Here is a 17,250-nt window from a genome sequence, read left to right as displayed (position 1 = left end):
ACACAGAGCAAGTGTTATGGGCAGAATGTGAGTCTGATTCAAAACCCATTCCAGGACCAGGAGTGGCTCTCATGATATAGAAATTTTTAAATCCTAGGATATTATTGTTGTCCAATGAGCGTGATTGGCGAAGCCGAACCAGGCTGGACCTGGCTGTCCTCGTCATGAACTAGAACTAATAATACTAGCAGTTGAAACAAAAGAGACAGCAACTCCTACTTTTTTTTTTTCTCTTTCTTTTTTGTTACACACAAGTGTATTTTTATTGAAAGCAATTTTATTCAATGTATGATGGGACACTAGACTTTATGAGAATTTAACCCCTTTTATTAAACTCAAGTCTTGTTAATATCTCTCTCTCTTAAATTTCAAGGACAAGGCAAACCCATGTGGAGAATTGAAGAATTAGGTCTAGTTAAATCACAAAAAATGTCGACACGGAATAAGTGGGTCATTAAAAATTATAGTGTCTTGATTATTGTGATCGATATGAATCTGATGAGCAAGCCAATTTGTTATAAACGCCCGGTATTCACAAGACATGATCCATTGCCAGGTCGCTCTCGATAAGAAACAGCAAATAGATAACGAAGAGGTATGAATTGGAATGCAAATGGATAGCAACCAATTCAGGCACGTGGTCTCCCACTCTGCCAAACATCATACTCGTTTTCCCTTTCCAGCCAAAAGGAAAAGAAAATAACTTTATTTCTGTTTGGTTGTTTGGTGATACACTTTACGTTACATGGCACTTTTTTTTTTTATCCCGGCTATGTAATTGGGTTGCAACGTGCAATAACTTTTAAGAACTTCACAACTTGCTCCAGTTGTCACCTGTTATTGTAACACACAAAATTGAAATTTCAACAAGAAAAAGGTATAAACTTTAGTCCTTACATTTTTTTTCGATTCAATCCTTAAATTTTGAATTAAGACAGCACAATCCTATAGTTTCTCCATTCAAAATATCTCCATTCTACTCATAAAAAAAAAAATCTCAGTCCATGTAGTTTTTTGATACAATGCAATTCAATTCTTGTAAATTATAATTGCTTAATAAATTACATGAAATGAACTGTATCAAGTTAAAATTTAAATTTTAATTTGAAAATTGAAAAAAAATAGAGATTAAAAATTATATTGTTCCTTTCAAAAGTTAGCCCCAAAAAATACAATCCACATATTTTTTAAGGTTTGCCTTCCAATTCAGTGCTTCACGGGCTGTGCATGGATCCCCCATAATGAGTATGCAAGTCCATCAAAGCTTACACTTGAGGCCCTATTGAAGGCACTATTTTCTTGTTGGGTTTGGTTTGCCATTGCCTGCATAAGTGGCAAAAAAATGAAAAGCCTAAATATTAAAGTAATGAATGAAATGAAAACTAACAGAATCGGCTATATTATCATGACATGACGAGTCAATATTCAAATAAAAATAAGATCTGTAACTTTTTTCTGATATAACTATTGGGTATCCGTGATCTGATGCTAGGGACCATACTCAAATATTGTTGAAGCTAATTACATATTCTAAATTTTATTATTAAATTATTAATTCTGACAAAAAAAAGCTGATCAAAGACTTGTTAAAATTTTGCAACAAGAAATGTTTCACCGATTTAACAATTACGTTGTTGTGTTATCAAATTTTTAATATATCAAGTACTTTTTTAATTAGGAAAATATCACAAACTACTTATTATAGACCAACCTTCAAGACCCTACAACAAGTTTATTAGTAATCAAACAATTAAAATGTGAACTTTAATTTATCTTAAGAAGCAGTGCCCAAAACCATTTATTTGGTGATAACATCTAAAGAAATATTCGGGAATAAAATCCCGAGCTTTTGAAAATATTTGGGAACAGAACAAATCACAATCCTCATGACGTTTAAATTTTTACATTTTTATTTTTATTTTTAAGTGAACCAGGCAACAGATTAAGAATATTTGATGTCCTCGGCTCAAATAATACTCCTTATTTAAATACTAAAAAGGATTTAATTTGTTGGCCGAGATTAATCATACAGTTTATATTAAGTTTCTTTTAGTTTTGAACCTTGAGTTCCTGTCATACTTCAAAGCACTGTTGGCTTGCCTTTTCTCCATAGCATATACATTTGGTGGGATTTTAAAGTAGTTAAAATATATTCCCTTTTGTTCATAATATAGTGCATTTAAAAGGCAAATCATATTTTATCTAAAATATAGAATATTGAATAATTTTGATAATTTTTGTAATCGTATCCTTACTTTATTTATTATTTTTCTAAACAATAATCCATTAAAATTTGAGAACTTTAATTATTATTATCAAAATACTTATATAAACTATTTAATTAAAATGTAATTAAAAATAATTCAATAATTTTTTTTGAAATATTAAAGTTTCAAATAATTGTTAATTGTTTTAAATGTATAAAATAATTATCAAATACTTTATATTGTGGACCGTATTGAGTAATATAACTTAAGAGGAAAAATAATGATATATGCTAAATATCTAAGCAATAAAGTTGGCGAAATATACACGTGTGTTTTGCCAGCAACCATTCCACTCAACCAATGTCACCACATCAACTGGACGCAGTTAAAAACATTGGTTTCACCAAACATTAATACTTGCATGCAACTATGAATTTTAAGTTTTGGAATAGAATTTTTTTTTATTTTTGTTTTTGCACCTAATATCCTGAAACGTCTGAGTATGATAGGTTCATTATTCACCAAGTTCACTGCAAACTAATTTAAATTTTCACCTAGGTGAGGCACTCTTTGTCACTGACAAAGCATGCTTTGCATGCTCAGCTATGTTGCTACACATTCTAAGGCTCGAACACGAGATTCTTAGTTAAATTGACTTGGACAATCACCCTTTAAAATAGAAGTTGGTCCTGCACTCCTTCAATTTCTTTCATTCCCCCATGGCTTCCCAACCAACTGCGAGACAAATCACGGGTCGTCCCACATGGGCTGAAATTTTGGTGGGTTCAATTTGGGTTAGCTTGCTAAATAAATGAGTTGAAAAAACTTAACTCAATCCCTTCACTAAAAATGCATCCCTATTTTTTTTTATAAAATGCAAAAACTATAACAGCATATAATTAATTAATTACAATAGATATTCAAAGTGTAAACTAAAAGCCCTGTTACTGTTAATCAAATCCTCAAGTCAAGTTGCTAACCAATACTGGCCAAAAAGAAAAAAGAAAAGTGGCTAACCAATAAAGATATCAACTCGCAGTTTTTGACTTCAAGCGGTAGCAAGTGGCACCACACTCTTCAAGAAGTCTGCGATCTTTATTCCTTGATCTTGAACGAATGGCTCGAAAATTCAATAAGCAGAGTGCTGACTCACATGGTGACGAGATCCTCCGATTTCCCTCCCTTCTTCGAAGTCTTCAAAGGCAGTCGAATCCAAAGGCACCACTCCCTCGACGGCGCCCCTGCCCCTGTCATCCCCGCCGGCGTAGACCCCGTCACTGGAATTCAAACCAAAGATCTCGTCTTTTTACCTGAATCCGGCGTCTCCGCGCGAATTTTTCTCCCTAGTGGCGTTCCTCAATGCTCTTCACCACACAAATCGCCGCTTCTAGTTCACTACCACGGCAGAGGATTCTGCAGCGGATCAGCTTTTGACGTAAGTACTCACAAATACATCACTTCTCTCATCACTCTCACCAACGCTGTCGTCGTTTCCGTCGAGTACAGGCTCGCACCAGAAAACCCGCTCCCTATTGCCTACGACGATTCGTTTGCCGCGTTGCAGTGGATCGCGTCCCACTCGACCGGGCATGGACCCGAGCCCTGGCTCAACCAGTGCCCGAATCTTAATCGAATTTTCATAGCCGGAGAGAGTGCCGGTGCCAACATCGCCCACCACGTGGCAGTATGAGCTGGCGCCACTGGATTGGCTGGCGTGAAGATAGTTGGAATGATTTTACTGCACCCATTTTTCGGGACAAGCGAGGAAGATGAGATGCACAAGTTCATGTGCCCGACGATTTCGGGTCGGGATGATTACCCAAAGTTAAACCCAGGAGTGGATCCGGATCGGGGAAGATGGGATGTGAGAAGGTGTTGGTGTGCGCGGCTGAGAAAGATGGGTTGAAAGAGAGAGGAGTGAAGTATCATGAGACGTTGGGGAAGAGTGAATGGACCGGCCGGGCGGATCTGATTGAATCCGAAGGAGAGGATCATTGTTTTCATTTCACCTGTTCAACCCTAATAGCGACCGGGTGGGCCCGCTTTTTAATCTCATTGCTGATTTTGTAACCAAGTCCTAAAGCTGCGTGGTTCCAAGTGGCGACTTGGGTATGGATTAATCTTGGAGATTTGGAGTATTATCTATCCATGTTGTGTTTGTGGTGTGCAAATTAAACTACATTGTAGTATGACTCTGTTGTGGCCAAAGAAAAAAAAAAAAACTACACTGCAGTATTACAGTTAGTATTGCTGGGCAATTGAGCTTTATATTACCTTGACGGGAAAAATTCGGATATCTCAATTCTCAAAATATAATTAGTTATTACTTACAGTATTAGTTAATTACTTCAATTTACGGGATATTTTTTTTATTCTAATTGCAAGCTAAATTGACAATACCTGCATATAAAACTTGCAGGTTGATATTCTCTTTGTTTTTATTTATAGAAAAAAAAACTGTATTACATAATTTAATAAAATTAATTAATTATATTAATTGTGTTTAAAAATAAAAAATTAGACTACAATACTTTTTATTAATTGTATTAATCAAACCTTTATTAATTATTTTTTATGAGTATGAATGATAAAATTATTAAAAATAATTTCAAAAAGTTTGTAATAAATATCTATTAAAAAATATAATTTTATTTATATACAAAATTAAATTAAAAATAATAACTTTTTTATAAATAAAAACAGAGGGAGTAGATAATTGCCCCCCACACATATGTTTACTTTATCTCCAGGGTTTTTAAATGCACTCGCTCACACTTTGAATCTTTATGATCCATCACAAGTCCTTCGTATAACACAAGTTCCATTAATTATATAAAAAAAAATATTCATTTAACTTCTCACCCATGTATCATTACCATATACCTCCTCTATTTTTATTTATATAAAAATTTATTATTTTTTACTTTTTTATATAAGTAAAATCATCTATTTTAATAAATATTTATTATATATTTTTTAAATCACTATTTATAATTTATATTGATAAAAAATGATTAATACATACTTATATTGATTATTTAGAGTAAATTTTTTAATTTTTTTATTTTTAAATATAATTATTATAAATAATTATCTTTTTAAAATTATGTAATATTATATATATATATATATATATATATATATATTGAAACGGAGGGAGTGATAGTTATATAAATATCAAAAAGCAACCGTCATTCAACCCAGGCATTGTCCAAACGTTTCACCAACCATTCATACCTGCAGCCATGGAAGTTCTTGAATGGAGGTTGGTCCACGTCTCCTCGTGCTCTTATCTTGTGTCCTATTTCTCCATTATTTCAGCAACCTATTGCCTTCAATTTACTTTCAACTTCATCCCCTCATGGCCTCACACAATGACGATATCCTCCATGATTTCCCGCCTTTCTTCAAAGTCTTCAAAGACGGTCGAATCCTGAGGCATGACTCCTTCGACGGCGCCAACGCCCCTATCGTCCCGCCCGGCGTAGATCCCCTCACCGGAATTCAAACCAAAGACGTCGTCTTCTCGCCTGAATCCGGCGTCTCCGCCCGAATTTTTCTCCCCAGTCTTGCTCAACACTCTTCATCACACAAATTGCCGCTTCTGGTTCACTACCATGGCGGAGGCTTCTGCATCGGGTCGGCTCTTGACGTAATCACTCACAGATACATCACTTCTCTCGTCACTCTCACCAGCGCCGTCGTTGTTTCCGTTGAATACAGACTCGCACCAGAAAACCCTCTCCCCATAGCCTACGACGATTCGTTTGCGGCGTTGCAGTGGATCGCGTCTCACTCAACCAGGCGAGGACCCGAGCCCTGGCTCAACCAGTATCCGGACCTCGATCGGGTTTTCATAACCGGAGAGAGCGCCGGCGCCAACATTGCCCATCACGTGACGGTCCGAGCTGGCGCCACGGGATTGGCTGGCGTAAAGATAGTTGGAATGATTCTACTGCACCCGTTTTTTGGGACAAGCGAGGAAGATAAGATGTACAGGTTTATGTGCCCGACGAGTTCGGGTCGGGATGATGACCCCAAGTTGAACCCGGGAGAAGATCCGAATCTCAGCAAGATGGGATGTGAGAAGGTGCTGGTTTGTGTGGCTGGGAAAGATGGGCTGAAAGAGAGGGGGGTGAAGTACTATGAGACGTTGAGGAAGAGTGAATGGGGCGGTCGGGTGGATCTGATTGAATCCGAAGGAGAGGACCATTGCTTTCACATGTTCAACCCGAATAGTGAGCGGGTGGGCCCGCTTTTTAATCTCATTGCCGAGTTTGTAATGAAGTACTAGAGTTCTGTGGTTCAGGTTCTTGTTCCGGGGTGGTGTGGCCGAATCTTGGACTATTTCAATGCTTAAGGAGACATATTGTTTTTTTATTTTGCATTACTCATGTGAGTGTTTATGATCCCTGGATTATACCATATAACTAACTAACTGTGTGAAAATTATACTCACTTCATGTAAAAATATATAGCAAAAATATATAGCATTTTTAACCGACCTTTAATAAAGTAATTATTTATTTTTAAATTAATTTTATTTTTTTATATTTATTCTTATTAAATTTTTTATAATAAATATAAAGTTACTGTCAATAGAGACATTTCTAAAAAAAAATAATAATTATACCTTAAAAGATTAAAAATATTTTATATTTTTTAACATTTAACTCCTCAAAAAATTTTTTATATTTTTAAACGGTGAGAATATTTGTTACATGGAGTTTAAGAAAGTGAGAATACAACTTCTTACTTTTTAGATTTTAGAAATTTTATATTATGCGTGCATGCCTATGTATACATGTGTGTACCAATATTCATTATATGTCTAATTTTTTTACATGAACAATTCTCATGGATTGTTTATATTATTTGTTATTTGTTATCTAAGGTATATAGATTATTTCAATTAACATGCTATACAAGGCTTGGGCGGGTTGGAAAAAATGATCTGAATAAAAATGAATATTTTTTCATTGACTTGGCTCCTAAACTAAATAGACCATGCCTAGTGACTTAACCCTAATGAGTTAAGATTGACTTATTTAAGTCATATTATTTTTTACAAAAACTTTAATAAACTAAAGAAAAAACATGAAGCAGGGACTTTCATAAATTAATGGGTTAGAATTGACTTGTTTAATCTATATTATTTTTTACAACAACTTTAATGAACCAAAGAAAAAACATAAAAGAGTTTTGGCATTATAATCTCATAAGACACAATAATTTAAATAATAAATTATATAAAATACAATATTATATATTCATGATGGGAATTATTGTTAACCCATCAATGACTAGAGAGTTAGGTTGGATTAGAATTTTTCAACTCTGAAAATAAATTGAATGCAACCTGACTTACATTTTCCTATCTCATGTAATCTGTTTGTCGCATACGATTTTCATCTGATAGTTATGTAGACTTGCTCCTTGTTTTTAACAAACCTCCCCTCCACGTACCGTCTCCAAATTTTGTGAAAATTATACAGAATTTTCCTACAAAATATTAAAAAAAGAAAACGGTCGAATACTCACTTAAATCCCATCAAACTATCAATATTTAAATTGTGGCCAAAACGGCGGACGTCTTCGTGACTTCTTTTGACCAACCGTTTTTATTGGCGTTCAACTGGTGGCGATCTGGATCGTTCGAATTTTTATATGGACGCCAGATTTCAATTTTTTATTTTTTATTTTGAATTTAACATTTATTAAAATAAAAAATTATAAAAATTGAAAAAAAATATATAAATATATTCCACTTCAATCTGAGTGAATTTAATTTGGGTAGTTAAATTTAATATTAAAAAATTTAATAATTTTTATAAATTAGATATTCAGATTCACGCTAAACAGTTCATATTTAAAATTTATAACTCTGAATCTTCTAAAAAAAAATTAAAAAATGCCCATTAAGAGATTATCTTTATTTTTAATATTTTTATTTATCAAAATAAAAATTACAAAAATTAATATTAAAATGAATCACTTAAATTAAATTTGTATTATTTAAATTGAGAGAAACATATTTATTGAAAAAGAAAAGAATTTTAATTTTAATAAATATAAATATAAATTAAAAAAGTGGATGGCCCAGATTTTTTTTTTTAAATCGAGAAACGGTGCGTCACCTGATGAGCAGCAGACGCACCCGAAGACTGGCCCCTTTTATTGGAAGATAAACACATGTCAACCAAAAAAGTGGTTAAGGCTGTACTCTCGCAAGTGCTTTATAAATCTCTGTCTCTTGACATACTATCACCAGTCAATCCTCTTCCACCATAACGTCTTCGCGTCAACAATGGATACCAATTCAGCCCCTGACGATGATCATATCCTCCGCAACTTCCATCCCTGGTTCCGTCTCTACAAAGACGGCCACGTCCAACGCCTCGTTGGTGAAGAAAAAGTCTCTGCCGGCATTGACTTTGTCGTCGGCGTTCAATCCAAAGACATCATCATCAACCATGAAACCGGCTTATCCGCCCGCATGTTCCTCGCCATGACCGCCGGTGCTGCCGACAAGCTTCCCTTGCTAATTTACATCCATGGCGGTGGCTCCTGCGTTGGCTCGGCCTTTCATCCATTTTACCCAGGACACCTCGACACCATCGCAGCCGAAGCAAACGCCGTGGTTCTGTCCGTCAACTACAGGTTAGCCCCGGAGCACCCTCTCCCCATCGCCTACGATGACACGTGGGAGGCGATCAAATGGGCCGCAGCCCACTTGTATGGCGATGGATCAGAGCCCTGGCTCAATGACCACGCGGATTTCAGGCGAGTGTATTTCGCCGGCGATAGTGCAGGCGAGAACATCGCCCACAACATGGCTATGAAGGTCGGCCTCGACAGTCCTAATGGGTTGAACCTCGCCGGAATCGTTCTGATCCACTCGTATGTCGGTAATGATCGAAAAAGTGAGCTGATAGAGTTGTTATATCCAACGATGGCGGGGCCCGATGAGCCGAAAATAAATCCGGCGAAGGATCCGAATCTGCAACGGCTGGGTTGCCGGAGAGTGCTGGTTATGGTTGCGGGAAATGATTCTCTGGTGAACCGTGGGAGGGCGTATTACGAGGCCTTGAAGAACAGTGGGTGGGAAGGAGAGGTGAATATGGTGGAAGCAGGGGGAGAAACCCGCGAGTTCCATTTGTACGATCCGGAGAAAGAGAAGGCTCGGAGCCTTGTAAGGCAGTTTGGTTCGTTCATTGCCCAGAAATACTGCTTCCGTTCTTGTATATAAGTTGTATTTCCCTCTTTTGTATATAATCTTTGTTGTTAGTATTAGTTGTTATTAAAAATCACCTATCTGTTATATCATAAATTGTGTTTGTCGTCCAAGAACCACTTTTCCCGTGGAGACTCCATAATGCTTAGGGTGAAGTGTTTGTTTTATGTATTGCATTTTAAGTGTGCATGTTTATAATCTATGAATTATATTAATTATATGAATAAGTGTGAATTATATTTGTTGTATGGAGTCTATAAAATGAGTATATAACTTCTCACAGTTTTTATATCATGTGTAAAGATATCAATATCCATTTATAATTTCTTTGTTTAAATAATTTACACAAATTGTGTATGCTATTTGCTGCTCACTCTTCGTTTTAATTTGCACACATCTCTCGGACTCATCTGGGGCCGAAAAACATGCATGGCGTTTTAATATATCAACTAGGGTAAGGACTAAATTTTTGAAATCTAATTGATCGAGCCATATTATTCCACTATTTAAATAATAGAAGATATATATTTGTACGTGTAATGCTATAATTTTTTTTATATTCACCGTTTAATTAGATAGAGTAACACATCATTTAAAGAGCCATATAAAAATACTAAATTAGAATTAAATCTTCTTTCACTAATTTGCTAGGGTAGAATTAAAAATAATAATCAATAATTTTCTATGTGAATTCTTCTGTCGTTAAAAAGTATATGATACTTTTAATCCAATCATATCCCAAGATCAATAGATTAATTAACTCTCTTTAAACTTTATATCTTGACAAGTGATTAAAGCACAAGTTATTTTACTTAGGACCAAACATGATTAAGGCATGTCTTGTAAGATTATTGTCAAAATTATGACTAATAAGCTGAGGTTGCTCATGGATAGAATTATTTGTCAAAATCAGAGAGCTTTTATTCCTGGCAGAATGATTCAAGATAATGTGGTAGTAACACATGAAGCTTTTCACTATCTGAAAAACAAAAAATCTGGTTCTAAATGGGAATTTTCTTTGAAAATTGATATGAGTAAAGCATATGATTGTGCGGAGTGGGATTTCATTGAAGCTATAATGGTAAAGATGGGCTTTTATAGTGTGTGGGTAAGGTAGGTCATGGATTGTGTAACTTCTGTAGCACTTGATCTGCAAATTGCAGGTAGAAGTATAAATTCATTTGTGTTTGGACGTGGGGTAAGACAAGGTGATCCATTATCACCTTATCTTTTTATTATAGCTATTGAAGTTTTATCCCTTATGATTAAATTTCATGTTGAAGATAAGGATCTAAAGGGCATTAAGCTTGCAAGAAAGGCTCCTGTGCTGTCACATTGTTTTTTTGCTGATTATGCTATTATGTTTTTGAATGCTAATATGGTGAATTGTATGGTGTCGAGGCACATTTTGGATGTTTACTATGAAGCATCTGGGTAGATGGTGAATTTTGATAAGTCTTGCTTGTTTTTCTCAACAAATACTCCTTTCAGAGTAAAGAAAAGGGTTTCTGACTGTTTAGAGATCAAAGACTCGAGTCAGCCATGTAAATATTTAGGTTTTCTTGTTCTTCAGGGGCAGTCTAAATCTATTGCTTTGGCTTTTGTAAGGGATAAGATTGGGTTGAAGTTGCAAGGTTGGAAGCAAAAGTTGCTCACTTTTACTGGAAGAGAAATATTAATTAAGGCAGTGGCAAATTCGATTCCCACTTACCTAATGACTTGTTTTTTATTTCCTAAGAAGTCTTGCATGGAAATTGACCAACTTGTATCTGGTTTTTGGTAGGGTCAGAAGGGAGAGGAGGGTGTTATGCATTAAAGGAGTTGGTCTGCTTTGACTAAGTCTAAGGATGAAGGGGGTTGGGTTTTCATGATTTTCTTTATTTTAACAAAGCTTTGCTTGCTAAATCTGCTTGGAGATTGCCAAATGACTTTTGGTGCAAAATTCTTAGAGGCATTTATTTTTCTAAAGGAGATTTTCCTAAAGCCAAGAAAGAAAGCAAGGCTTCTTAAGGATGGTCAAGTCTATTGGAGGGTAGGGATTTAATGTTAGAGAAGTCGTGTTGGAAGGTGGGGGATGGGAAGGATATTCCTATGTAGGATGACTATTACCATCTGAGTTTGAAGGGTTGAAGCTTAGTGCAAGTGCTAGAAATGAGGAGGAGAAGAAGTTGAGAGTTGTAGAACTTATCTGTAATGGCAGATGGAAGTCGGACTCTATTGAACATGGAATATCTCAATTAGAAAAGGAGGCAATATTGAAAATTTCTATTCCAGCCCAATCACGCAAAGATAGCGTGGTCTGGTTGATAAATAGAGATGGTTGCTATAGTGTAAAATTACGTTATAGGGTGGCTAAAAGGTTGAAGGAGGTTACCAAACCAAAAGATCCTAGGTCTTCTTATCATCTGCCTAAATAGCTTTGGAAGTGTATTTGGAAGGTTTCAACCTCCAAAAATCCCACATTTTTTGTGGGGGTTGGGTGCTGGCACAGTGGCTAAAAGAGATGCTTTGTTTTGAAAATCTTGTGCTAAAGATCCTGGTTGTCCTGTTTGTGGAAATGGGAGGGAGACAATTGAGCATCTCTTGTTTCTGTGTCCTTGGGCTAAACAATGCTGGTTTGGAAATGTATTGGGGTTTTAATTTAGTAAATAGTCTGTTACAAGAGTGGAGGATTGGCTTGCTGAGGTGCTTGCTGGTAATGTGATTGATGAATTTTGTAAATCGATCTTGGCTACAATGTGTTGGTGGATCTAGAAGAAGAGATGTAACTAGGTGTTTAGAGGGGAGCAGGTGGATGTAAAGGAGGTGGTCAGTCTTGTTTTCTTGCAAGTTGAGGAGTTTCGAAAATCTAGAATTAAGGAGGAAAAGGGTAGCAGGAAAGTGTTTAGCTCAATTCCTGTTAGAGTTGCTCGATGGTCTGTTCTTGAGAAGGGTGTAGTTACATTTAATATTGATGGCTCTTTTGTTAAAGGGACTAGGGAGGCAAGGATTGGCTTGGTTTGTAGAGATTGTGATGCTAATTTTTAAGTGGTCTGGGTTTAGGGTTTACAGGTGGATGCTGTTTCTCCTTTTATGATAGAGTATCTTGCTTTAAGGGGAGCTTTGTTGCATAAAGATAAGTTTCCTGAGGCTTGTGTGGTTATTGAGATTGACTGCAAGGTTTTGTTTAATTTGTTGCAAAAGAATTCAGCTGTGGGATGTGAATGGAAAACTCGTGATATGCTACAGGAGATCCTGAAGCTTAAAGAGTCTATGCTTAGGGTGAACTTTTCCTTAGTTTTTAGGAAAGGGAATAAAGCTGCTGATCTTTTATCAGTATTTGCAAGAAAAGGGATGTAACAGTATTTTTGGCTGGGCGATATACCATCCTTTTTGAGTGAGGTGTTGGCTTTTGACTCTGTGTGAGAATGAGTTTGACAAGGAAGGCATTGGTTGAAATCCTTGTTTGGCTTGTTCTGTTTTGGTCTTATGTTTTTATTTTCTTTTGGTTTAGGTTGTACCATATGTTTAATTGATTTCTTTTACTTTTTGCTAGTTTGTTTGTATAGGTTGCTTTTATTGCTTTCCTGATTAGTGAGTGTAATTTTTTTATAATCAATAAAATTGACTTTTTTTGGCTAAAAAAACTTGATTAAGGCATTATATTTTTTAATTTAACTGTCTAAAAATTATTTATTTTGATTTACATGAGACCTTAATGAGTTTTTGCAGAGTTTATGCAAAAATTAGATCAAATATTTCATGTGTTTAAAATTTTGTCAAATTTACTCCCTTGTCCTCTCAATTTAATTTAGCTTTTTAAAATTTAACATTTTTTAATTTATTATAAAAATTCAAGTTTTTATAATTTACAGGTAATAGTTAAATATAGACCACTTAAATTGCAATCTAAAATTCAATATTTTTTAAGAAGAAGCAATTAGAAACAAAAATAAATATTATAAAATTATTGCCTCTTATAGTCATTATACATCTAATTTTGCTTTTGAATTTTATCAATAAAATAAATTACAATTTTAATAGTAGGGTTGTGCCCACATTCAAACCAAATAAATTACAATTTTTTAAACTAATTTAAAAAATTTATTCAAAAATAAATCACATTAGAATTTGTGAGCGTGAAGAAAAAATTTTTTAATGAAAATTATTTTAACACGTTGCACTGCTTTGAATATTTCAACAAAAATATTTTAATTGTTAATATCTAAAATACTTCACTTAACTGCCCCATGCATTCTTGAACTTTGTTTGATGTCTTTTATCTCAATACATTTTTAGCCTTCCATTACCTCCTCCTTCGGCGAAAATATGCAATTCATTATGAATTGATTTTAATTTATTATGGATTTATTCTTATATAGTTGAGCATGCACAGGATCCCATTAGCAACAACTACTATATTTAGTTAATTAAGGCATTTGCATATAGGCTTTAACAAATCAACAACAATTATTGGCACCAGATCAGAATAACTCAATTCAAAGACAATATCTCAAAATAAATAACTAATGAAATTGGAATTCTAGAACAATGTCTAAAAATAATAGATTTTGAACCATCCAATCTATGCGAGGAACACCAAATATATATGTTTTGTACTTGACTCACTTTTTCAATCTCTATTGAGCAAAATATTAATACATGTACATTACATAAGTCATGATTCAGGATTAAAAGGCCGTGATGAGGTTTCTTGATCTCTTTTGAAGCCTTCCAAAATGTCCACCAGATCATTTAAGATAAAATTCGAGAGTTCATGCGCATCCTAACAAAAGGAGAAAGAGAAGATCCATTTAAAAAACATGCATGGCATTTTAATATACCAATATCAATATGTGTATATTAAATGTGTGTGTGTTATTTTATAAATAGCTAAAGTATGTTTTTAATCTTTTAATTTTATATGAGATTTTATTTCAGTCTCTTAATTTTATAAAGTATCTTTTTAATTTTTTAAGCATAACACTATCAATCTCATCACAAAAAAATTATACATTAAACTTTTAAACATTAACAAAATGTTTTTCAAATGTTAATATGTAAGTGTAATTTTTTAAAATAATAATAATTGACATAAAAATAATTATTTAAAACTAACTATGTTAGGTTAGAGAACAGAAAAAAATATTTTTTTAAAATTAAGAAATTAAATTAAAACTTTGTATGAAGTTATAGGTTCAAAAGTATACTTTTTCCTTCATAAATTAATAGTTGCCTAAATTTAACCGAGTTCAAAAGTTTTTAATAGTTTTGAAATTTGAACAAATTGGCAAACTCATGGCCCAAAAAAAAAAAAACTTGGACCAATATCTGTCAATTAAATGGTTAAGTGAGATCACACATGCAACACAAGTTCTCCATTTACTTGGTTTAGTGTGGTGGTTGTTCTAATTAATTTAACGCCCAAGCCCTTCTTTTTCTTCGCCATGAAATCCCATGTCCTTATACACAAACTCACTTAGATGATCGAAAACAAATATATCAGCATTTTAGCCAGAAAGAAACACTACCTTACTTACTTTTGCATGTATAATAAAGAATAGCTCCGCTGGAATTCAATGGTGGGAAAGACGTGCGGGAATAGTCTCTCTTTCTGTTTCCTTTTTCATTTGACTCTACAGTGATTTGCACTTTTGTAATTTTAAAATCTCTTAACCTATTAATTAGAGTTAAATTGTATTTTTATTTATGTAATTTCTTTTAAAAAGCACTGGATACCTTACATTAATAAGTAGGGTATTTTTTAAAAGAGCAAAAAATTTTTAAAAAAATACCCTCACTTATTAGTACAAAGTACCTAATATTTTTTGAAGAAAAATATAAAAATAAAAATATATTTTAACCTTATTAATTAAAGGAAGAACACAAATGTGAGCAGCCAACGAACATCCCAAGCTACACCTACACTTTGTAAAAAGAAAAAAACAACCATTATTTAATACTGAGTACATTCCCCAACACCCCCCCCCCCCAAAAAAAAAACAAGAAGAGAAAACTGCTAGTATGTTTCTTATTGTAGTCAGAATTATGTTGGGTATTCAAAGGACCGTACACAAGTACAATGGCTGAGGGGATTTGCAGGGGCTGTGGCCCTCCAATTTTTAAAATTTTTTTAATATTATATAAATAATTTTTTTAAAAATTTATAAAAACTCCATAGTATATATATATTTTTAATATTAACCTCTCTTATTTTTCAAATTCTGACTCTGCCCGGTACAAATAGATAGGTTTGAGATTTCATGACTATTTGTTTTGTACCCTAATCTTATCTTATCTGTTTGCACACTGATACTTTGATCTTTCGGCGCAATATTAGTGCCAATAAGAAACTTACTAGCAATTTCCCAAAAAAATAATAATGAGTACATTAAAATAAATTCTTTTTTATTTTTATTTTTAAATATTAAAATATCTTCCGATGTGCAATGCACGGGAATCAATTAGTTTGGCAATATAATACTTCAAAGCGGGAGGCAAAGATCTTTAATTTCATTAATACTTTATTCATGTAGCCGGTGAAGTGGGGTGGCGACAATGATTGATTACTCGCCACTCCCCATCGTCTGGGACTGACACTATTGGCATAGTGGTACCTATCTCAATAATTCGACCTGAGAAAGTGAAAATGACTCCATGGTACCTTAATAAATCCAAATTTTAAGAAAAGTCCACATAATAAATCCGGCCAGAATATTCAAATTATTTTTTATTTTTAACGTTAATTTTAATTTAATTTTTTATATTATTAAAAATATAAAATATATTTTTTGGGATTCTTAAATGATGTAGAAGATTCAAACTTCTTTTTAAAAGTATAGGTCTTAAAATTTTAAAATTAATACTATTAAAATACATTTTAAATATTATTTTAAGATATTTTATCGATTAAAAATAATAAAAATATGACATTATAAATATTTTTAACTTTTAAAAAAATATCTATAACAATGTACTAATATATATGACATCTTAGTATAAAAGGATCTAAAACTTAAAAAATTTATTAATATTAAATATATTTTTTAGAATGATTCTTTATATTTGGGCTGTTTTGAATAAATCCACATTAAAAAAATTTATTAACTTCAACCTTAAATTTTCCAAATTTATTCAAGCTGCGCGCGCACATATTGAAGAGGCTTGCTTAAAAAGATAGATTAAAAGATGGAAATTTCTAGAGATTTTGGCATGTGTGCATACTGTATAAGCAGTTATATATATATATATATATATCAAAATCTGTTTTCGCTGCTGTATTCAGTATCTAGCATTAGAAACAGCCACGATATAGGTGCACGATCAAATACGAAGAAAGTTTTCTTGGCTCCATTCTTCTTTTACTTAACAATGAAAATTAAATAGCCACACTTCTTCTTGGCTCCGTTCTTCTTTTAAATATTACTGATCTTTACGCAAACATATATACATAAAGCCACATTACATGCCACTTTAGACTCTCATCAGGAAAATAGTTACAGAAAATGAAGCAAGCAAAAGATTAATGAAACAAACCCCCACTATGGTCAAGAAGCAGTAAATGTTTGCATTCTCTAAGGGGGTCAAGAAGTAACAACATCCCACTTGAAGAGTTGTGAGCCATGTGAGCCAAAAAATTTGTGTGGGACATCACCTCTCATGGGACATAGAGAAGCTTAAGACCTCTATGATTAGCAATCAATTTTTGTGCTTTAGACATGTCCTCATAATATGGATGAGCAGCATGAACTCCTTGATATACATAGAGAATGGCATTGAAAGAATTAAAATATATAATTGCCTGTTCAGAGTTCTTAAGCTCAGTTTTGC

The 17,250-nt window shown here is 33.7% G+C and overlaps 3 protein-coding genes across 3 annotated transcripts; all 3 read left to right on the top strand.

Moving 5' to 3' along the window:
* Nucleotides 1-3,253: 3,253 nt before the first annotated feature.
* LOC129292711 (probable carboxylesterase 1) lies at nt 3,254-4,445 on the top strand. The gene has a single exon (XM_054930323.1). It carries the CDS (start codon nt 3,361-3,363, stop codon nt 3,895-3,897), a length of 537 nt encoding a protein of 178 aa, XP_054786298.1. The 5' UTR covers nt 3,254-3,360; the 3' UTR covers nt 3,898-4,445.
* A 1,004-nt stretch (nt 4,446-5,449) lies between these two features.
* LOC129292708 (probable carboxylesterase 1) lies at nt 5,450-6,587 on the top strand. The gene has a single exon (XM_054930320.1). It carries the CDS (start codon nt 5,467-5,469, stop codon nt 6,499-6,501), a length of 1,035 nt encoding a protein of 344 aa, XP_054786295.1. The 5' UTR covers nt 5,450-5,466; the 3' UTR covers nt 6,502-6,587.
* Nucleotides 6,588-8,500: 1,913 nt separating this feature from the next.
* LOC129292710 (probable carboxylesterase 13) lies at nt 8,501-9,634 on the top strand. The gene has a single exon (XM_054930322.1). The coding sequence runs from the start codon at nt 8,515-8,517 to the stop codon at nt 9,454-9,456; it is 942 nt and encodes a 313-aa protein (XP_054786297.1). The 5' UTR covers nt 8,501-8,514; the 3' UTR covers nt 9,457-9,634.
* The last annotated feature ends 7,616 nt before the right edge of the window (nt 9,635-17,250 follow it).

The sequence above is a fragment of the Prosopis cineraria genome, unplaced genomic scaffold (assembly GCF_029017545.1).
Source record: "Prosopis cineraria cultivar Desert tree isolate PC_DT_omini unplaced genomic scaffold, ASM2901754v1 PC14, whole genome shotgun sequence".
Taxonomy (NCBI): Eukaryota; Viridiplantae; Streptophyta; class Magnoliopsida; order Fabales; family Fabaceae; genus Prosopis; species Prosopis cineraria.
The sequence above is the reverse complement of the archived record's forward strand: the minus strand, read 5'-3'. Positions and strand labels throughout refer to the sequence as shown.